This window comes from Mirounga angustirostris, unplaced genomic scaffold, assembly GCF_029215605.1.
Source record: "Mirounga angustirostris isolate CCGP_5_RB_7025 unplaced genomic scaffold, mMirAng1.0.hap1 SCAF_3, whole genome shotgun sequence".
NCBI lineage: Eukaryota > Metazoa > Chordata > Mammalia > Carnivora > Phocidae > Mirounga > Mirounga angustirostris.
Window position 1 is genome coordinate 22300491 of NW_026991711.1, and position 8539 is coordinate 22309029.

Below are 8539 nucleotides of genomic sequence, written 5' to 3' on the forward strand. Positions count from 1 at the left end.
GAAATAGACAATATGCAAGAACAGATGGGTAGTGTAAGCAGAGAGATGGAAATCCTAAGAAAGAAAATTAAAAAAAAAATGCTAGAAATAAAAAAGCCCTGTAACAGAAGTAAAGAATGCTTTTTATGGGCTTACTAATAGACTCTGTATAGCTGAGGAAAAAATCTCTGCAGTAGAGGATATATCAGTAGAATCCCTAAAACTGAAAAGCAAAGAGAAATGAGACTGTAAAAATCACAGTAGACTATCCAAGGATAGTAGGACAAATACAAAATGTATACCATATGCATAATGGTAATATCAAAGGAGAAGAAAGAAGGGAAAGAAGAAATATCTGAAACAATGACTCTGAGAATTTTCTCAAATTATCAGACACCAAGACTTATATCTAGGAAGCTGAGAAAACATCAGGCACACTAAATGGCAAAACAAACAAACACCCAACATTTCATTTTGAAAATAAAGAAAATCAAAGATTAAAAAAAAAAAATACCCTGAAAGAAGTCAAAGATTTAAAAAACATCTCACATATAGAGGAACAAAGATAAGAATTACTTCTAACTTTTCTCAGAAATCATGCAAGCAAGAAGAGAGTGGAGTGAAATATTTAAAGTATTGAGAGAAAGCAAAATAAACCAAGAATTCTGCGTGTTGCAAAATCATCTTTCAAATGTGAAGGATAAATAAAGATTTTCTCAGACAAACAAAAATTGAGGGATTGTTACCAGTAGACCAGCTTTGCAAGAAATGTTAATAGAAGTTCTTTAGAGAGAAGGATAATAATATAGGTAGTTTGGACCTTCATAAACTGGAGAAGAACACCAAGGAAGCAGTAAGTAAAAGTTAAAAAAAAGGAACTTTATTTTTCTTTAATTTTTATTCACGTATAATTAATATATAGTGTTATATTAGTTACAGTGTACAATATAATGGTCTAATGATTCTATACATTACTCAGTGCTCATCAAAATAAGTGTACTCTTAGTCCCCCTCACCTATTTCACCCATGTCCCCACCCATCTCCCCTTTCATTTTTCTTATTTGTTGTTTATTTAACCAATAACAGTTTATTCAAAATAATTATACCAGTAATGTAATGAAATGTATGCATCTATATATTTACTTATATATATTTATGTATAAGTGAAATGAATGACAGAAATAACACACGGAACAGAAGGTAAGAATCAGGATTATTTTGTTAGTAGGTACTCACATTACCCATAAAGTGGAAGAGTATTATTTGAAAGTAGATTTGAAATAGCTGCAATGTATATTGCAAATGGAAATCTGGAATTGGATCTATTGATGAAATTGAAAACTAAGACCTTACTAGATGGTAAGCAAAGAGGTGATAAGCATGGAGTACTTACAAGAGTTTGTAAACCCCCAATGCATGGTGGATACAAATTGGGTAAGAGAATGAGAGCTGGCTTATATAAAAGCTCTGTCTTTTTAAAAATATGGATGCAATTGTCATTTTAGCAATTTTGAAGTTGCATTATTTTGTTAACTGCCTAGACTTGAAAACCTGATGAAACAGAACGTCCAAGGCAGCAGGTAAATAGACCCTCAATCCTTCACTAGGCCAGGGAAGGCTGTGCTGAAAATCTTTTCACTGTACCAAAGCTACAAAACAGACGGTTTTAATACACTTGGAAATGTCTTTGTTCTCAGTTCCACTCACTGATTCAAATGATAAATGACCATATGTCCTGTTATGGAATATTTGAGTGAATCTTCTTATGAACATTGGACCACCAAATTAACCAGATGACCCTTGCAAAAGGTAAGAATCCTCCATTGCCTAGAAATCAATCAAAGACCTCACCTAAACTGGATGCTTTACATGATATATTCCATATTTCAAAGTCCACTGCTACTCCACCTCATCATCTCTGTATCAGTAATTAAGGTAAATTCTCAACATACTCCAGTTTAGAATCACAGTCTATGCTACTGAGTAAATACTTTATACATGAAAAAGTCTATAATACTTGCTAATATATTGTTTTGTGCTAGTCTCAGGCTATCAATAACCAATATTGTGGCTAGAATGGCTCTTGTGATTCTTATTTTGATTGCAAGAAGCCCTAGGCAGTAGACATCAGGAAACTTTGAAAAAGAAATGGAAATCTTACAAGCCCTTCAAAATATACAGCACACTTGGGGCCACACAGTGAAGTTGGGACTAGAGAGAAAGAGAGAGGAGTGAGGACCTGGAGTTCTGCTTTTATTGCAGTTGACGGTGGGGCCTAGGGGTTCATGGGTTCACGGTTTATAGGTTAATTTAAAAAGGATAAGATCATGCCATTTGAAAAAACATGGATAGACCCAGAGAGTATTACGCTAAGTGAAACAAGTCAGACTGAGAAAGACAAACACCATATGATTCACCATAAATGAAATCTAAAACAAACAAGCAAATAAAACAGATAAACAAAAACCAGAATCAGAACTATAAATATGAGAGCAAACTGATAATTGCCATCGGGGAAGGGGATGAGGGGTTGGGTAAAATGGATGAAGGAGAGAGGGAGATGCAGGCCTCCAGTTATGGAATGAGCCACAGGAATAAAAAGCAGAGCATAAGGAATACAGTCAATGATATTGTAATAGTGATGTAATGGGATGAATGGGGGCTATACTTAGGATGAGCATACCATAATGTATAAACTCGTCAAATCACTAAGTTGTACACCTGAAACTAATGTAACATTGTATGTCAACTATACTCAAAAAAATGAATGAAAAAAATAACAAAAACATATGAGCAGAAATTTAAAGCACATCCTTTGCCAGAGAAGGACTAAGAACCATTAAGATGAAATTACAGGGAGAGGGACGCCTGGGTGGCTCAGTCAGTTAAGCATCCGCCTTCAGCTCAGGTCACGACCCCAGGGTCCTGGGATCGAGTCCCACATCGGGCTCCCTGCTCTGTGGGAGTTATATTAGTTACAGTGTAACTAATTGACTATTATTTGACTTTCTGTCAAATAATAAATAAAATCTTTAAAAAAAAAGAAATTACAAGGAGAACCCCATACAACTACCTTATTTATTATAAGGAATAAATTATAAGTAATGATATTTATTTATATATTATATATTTATTAAACCAGAATAAACACCACATCTGAGGCCAAAACTGCAGGGGTAAGTGCCACTATCAAAATGTTAAATAACTGAGTGGTGGTCATCCCTATTATATTCCTAGTCAATTAATGAAATAAGGTTCTAAAATATTTAATAAATAAATCTAAAAAAGAAACAGATGGTAAATGGTGAATGATAGTATTTGACTGTCAACTTACTCAATTTATAGCTTGAATATCAGCTTCTGTGCACGATGTTTTATATTTACTTTCAAAGATTAATAGATTAATAGCTTCTGGCACCTAGTATGCAGATCTGTTGAAGAAATTTCTTAAATCTTGAGGCTGACAATTGTTCAGATTAACATGGAAAGGAGAGCATTACACACACACTGAGTTGTCCCATGGATATTTTATTCTCCTGCTTTCGGCCAGGAGAAATCTGAAGAATATCACAGTGATCCATTATATTGGTGTCAGAAAGTGGATACCTTCCCACTTGTTCCAGTATTCTATAGCTGCATAACAAACCAACCCTACATTTAGTGCCATAAAACAAGAACTCATGTTCTTGTGATCCTCAACTGTGACGTCTATCTGTGAAAGATGCAATATGACCCAGAACCCACGAAACTAAGTGATTTTCAAAACCAAGGTCACAGACATGTGGCCCCAGTCAAAGCATCCTCACTGTCTTCAGCTGCTCAAGCCTACTAGTAGGGAGTGAAGAAGTAAATCAGGGGGATAAAAAAAGGATGTTTCCTTTTGAGCTGATTCCAATGTGAGCAACTGAGTGGTAATTCTTACGGGGAGCTTTTGGGAGCAAAATTGTTAATGCATCAAATGTATCACATTAACAAGGGATTAGTTCCATCAGCCATTGGTTAAAACTTGTGCAAGGGATTGCTTACCTCCCTGGTACATTTCTTGGCATATGGACTTAGGCTGGGATGAGTGGGTTCCTGTGGTCAGAGAAAGCACTTGAAGTTGGAAACCAAACAACATTTGACTTAAATATGCATGTCAGTGTCTCCGGGTCTTCCCCAGAAAAACTTTACACTAGTGAAAGTGGACAGATCTTTCACAGGCTCTTGAGATCGGGCTTTAGACTGACACCAATATACCAGGAAAGCTGAAATCTCATCACGAATGCCTCCTTAGACCCCTTGCATTTGGAAGCCAAAAAAAAAAGATGGGGGGGAGTTGATGTGCTTGAAACTGTGGAGTCGTGGGTGACAAGAGTAGACAGCGAAGGCCTCTGCTAACCCTGCTTCATCTTCGTGATGATCTTACCGTACAATAGCTACTGCAAAAAATCAATAGTGTAATCAGTACATTTTTAGTAAGCATGAACAATATATCAAACCACTTCCCTCCAACAATATCAATAAATAATGTTTACTTTTTTGAAATCATGGATCTATTCCTTTTAAAATTTATGATTTTGTTTTCACAAATTTTGAGACTATTTAAGTCTACTTACTAGATAAGAACATTTCTGGCCCCACAGAATTTAGAACAGAGCATCAAACTGTATTCAAGGCAGCTGAGCAATAAAAACAGGCTCCGAAAAAATTAAGCACAAATATTAACCTCCAAGTAGATATCGAAGGATACTTTAGTTGGATCCATAAGGTTAAATGATATTGTTGTTGGTAAGAACACTCTGACATCCGTTTGTCAGAAAATACTAGAAAGTCGACTCAGAGTTTCAGACTCACTTCCTGCCTCCACCCAGCAATGGGGCTTTTGGCATTAAACATCCCCAGGAAATCCCTTGTCAAAGCACCAAGTTTCCTCAGAGAACACTCTGATCTATCGCGTCTTCCTCACGTCTCTGCCATTCCCTTAACCTATGTCCCCAGCCTCCATCACAATGATAAATATGAGAAAGAATTTCAGCTTTAAAGCCCTGTTATTTTGACTCAAGTAAATTTATTTCTCCCAGGGATGAATTTTAAGAAGCTGCGTGCTATGGCCGATATGACGATATTTTCTGATCCCAATATCCTGTACCATAATTTGCAATTTTATTAAGGTGTAATTTATATACCCAAAACTATATCCAGTTTAAATGTACACTTTGATGAGTTTGGTAAATGATTATGCCCATGTTACCATCCCACCCATCAGATATGGAACATTTCTCTCATCCCAGTAGGTTCCCTTAGTGATTTTTTTGTAGGTCAATCCATGCTCTGCATTACCACCTCCAAAACTCCAAAGGAATCCCATTTTTTAAATTTCTATCACCATGATTACTTTTTTTAACTTCATAAAAATGTGGTAATGCATTCTGTTTCTTTTCTGTTGGCCTACTTCTGTACAACATAATGGTGTTGAGATGTGTACATGACATTTTGTATACCACAAGTGGATTTTATTGTTGAGTAATATTTCATTGAATTAACACACCATGTGTTTATCATCCTTCTGTTGTTGAATGTTTGGGCTGTTTGTAGGTTTTGGCTACTATAGATGGTTGTTATGAACTGTAGTGTATGAGGGTTTTCATGTCGTATGTCTTCCTATGCCCACAAAATAACAATGAGTGGAATTGGATCATCAAGCAGATATATTTCACCCTCAAAAAAATTTAAACCCTTTTTCAGAATAGTGCTGCTATTATACAATAGTTCTGGCAATGTGTTAGCATCCAACTGTTCTGATTCCTTGGCGACATTTGGTATTATCATACTTTCTAATAGTTTTTCATTCTTATGGCTAAATGGTATCTCATGGTAGTTTAATTCAAAGTTATCTGAAGAATAGTTAAGTTGTCTGTCTTTTTGTGTGTGCATGTGCACGTGCATGTGTGTATGTGTGAAGTATCTTTAAATGCTCACTAATTTTTAATTGGGTTGTTTATTTAGTATTTATTTATAGGATTAATTATGTATTCCAATACAAGTACTTTGTTGGATAAACCTATTAGAAATATTTTCTCTCATTCTGGTTCTTGCCATTTTTCTAAATGGAGTCTGATGAAAAAATGTTTTCATTCTGATAAAATTTGATTTAACATTTTTTTCTTTTCTGGTTATTATTTGGCCCTAAGAAATATTTACCTACTTGAAACTTGTAAAACTATGGCTACTATATAATCGACACATTCTGTACTTGCATCCTTTCTTGAAAAAACCCAGCTTTTTGCTTCCTTATGAAGGGTTTATTCTCTGTAATTCAGCTCCTCAAGGCTTCCTTATCTCCACTGCTCTTTGATAGCATCATAGAAGTATATGGTTTTTATTTTAACTTTTTTGAAAATATTTTCATTGGATAAAGTGTTATTTTTCTGTTCTACATCTTAATCATATGCTGAGGCTCTTATTTTTCAAATTTTAATGACCATCCTTTGCATACATCACTGTCCAGTACAATAATGGATGTTTATAATTGTGTATTAGGCTACTTAGAGAACAGGAGAGCTGTGTTTTAAGAGGCACAAGATATTCAGGGCTTTTGGTAAGAAATCTAACATCATGATTAATCACAGCAACCATTTACACTTAGTAAACAAGATTACAATTGCATATAAATTACAGCATTTGTAAAAGCTCACTGTTTGATACTATTGGACAAAGTGATTTTATTCTATTGAGTATTGTAAAGTTTGATAAAAAGTTAAGCAATACATTCTAGTTAAATTTTGAAATTTAGAAAACAAAATACATGCCTAACACCATATAGTGTTCACCATATAGTGTTCACCATATAGTGTGACTAAATAAATATTTTTTAGTCAAGGACTGGGTCTACAATGTAAGATTAGGATTTTTAAATAGTGACAGTTTTAATTTTTAGAGAGGGATTTCACCATCATTTCATGCTTAATGAAATGAACCTAATTAGCCCCTTGCATTTTGTATTAGTGGTTAGGTCATCGGAGACCAATTTTAATATTTGCATTCATTTCTAGTACTAATCATGCTCCAGAAAGTAAGAATATGGTAATTAGTTTCTGTCATTTGAAAGCAACATTCCTGAATTACTTTAAGCTTATTGAAATCCAGTTGCCTTTTTAGAAAGTTTTATTAGAATATAGTCACTTTCAAAATCTTGCTTCAATACATTTTCTAGTGTCATTATTTGTACTACATGATTAGTACCAATAGATTTAATTCAAATACCACAATCCCTTCTTGTTATTATGGTTTGTAATTGTGTAAATTGTTATTAAATATTAAATATTCATGAGTTTGTTTTATTTTTTAGTTGTCAGCAATGATGCAGTATGGTGCTGGGGGCTAGTCTTCCTTGTGGACATTGTTATTAATCAAGAAAAATGCATTAAAATGCTCTTTGAAGAATAAACTATATGAAGTAATAAGAATGTATATTTTATATTCCATTAGTCATTCTAGGGAAAACCCATCAAATATTTCAGCAATATTTTTCATTAAAATTGAAGTAAAATTTCATTAATCAATTCAGATGTAAGATAATTAATCTAGCCCTGGTGAGGCTCAACTTGGACTAAATATTTTCTAAGACTTTTTAACACTCATTTAGCATGTTTGAAATTCTGTTCTTGAGGCATATATATAATTTTTTAAGATTTTATTTATTTATTTGACAGAGAGAGAGAGAGACAGTGAGAGAGGGAACACAAGCAGGCAGAGTAGGAGAGGGAGAAGCAGGCTCCCCGTGTAGCAGGGAGCCCGATGCGGGGCTCGATCCCAGGACCCTGGGATCATGACCTGAGCCAAAGGCAGACGCTTAACGACTGAGCCACTCAGGCACCCCTTGAGGTATATATTTTAAAATCATCTTTCCAGAGCCTCGGGTCAGAATGGCGAGCAGGCCTGCCATCGCAGCCTCAAGCCGGTGGCTGGAGGGTATTCGAAAATGGTCCTACAACGCTGCAGGGTTCAATAAACTGGGGTTAATGAGAGATGATACAATATACGAGAATGATGATGAGAAAGAGGCCGTAAGAAGGCTTCCTGAGAACCTTTATAACAACAGGATGTTTCGCATTAAGAGAGCACTGGACCTGACCATGAGGCATCAGATCTTGCCCGAAGAGCAGTGGACAAAATACGAGGAGGATAAATTCTACCTTGAACCATATCCGAAAGAAGTTATTCAGGAAAGAAAAGAGAGAGAAGAAAGGGCAAAGAAATGATGGAGTTGAAATCTCTGGTAGCAGCTGCCCTCAAATATTTTTAAGAAGTTGAATAAACCTGAAATATACAATTCAAAAAAAAAATCATTTTTCCATCAGAGTGCACACAGCTTCAAGATGCATTTTGAGAAGACCCAGGCCAAAAAATAAAAACCTCTATGTGAATCTCTGCCCCTAAAAATATGTATTATCATAGCACATAGACAGAATTGAGAAATTATTTCAAAAATATTATGTATGGAGGTCTATATTGAGAATGTAGTAAGTTATAAAGTACTTATTTACTGTGCAATAATAATGATAATAACATTAATAA

The 8539-nt window shown here is 34.9% G+C and overlaps 1 protein-coding gene across 1 annotated transcript; it reads left to right on the forward strand.

The window, feature by feature from the left end:
- Positions 1-7887: 7887 nt before the first annotated feature.
- LOC123838735 (cytochrome b-c1 complex subunit 7-like) lies at positions 7888-8223 on the forward strand. The gene has a single exon (XM_045867746.1). It carries the CDS (start codon positions 7888-7890, stop codon positions 8221-8223), a length of 336 nt encoding a protein of 111 aa, XP_045723702.1.
- The last annotated feature ends 316 nt before the right edge of the window (positions 8224-8539 follow it).

Bases quoted from the DNA above. Each gene is read 5' to 3' on its own strand.
- LOC123838735 (XM_045867746.1), top strand. From the start codon at position 7,888: ATGGCGAGCAGGCCTGCCATCGCAGCCTCAAGCCGGTGGCTGGAGGGT.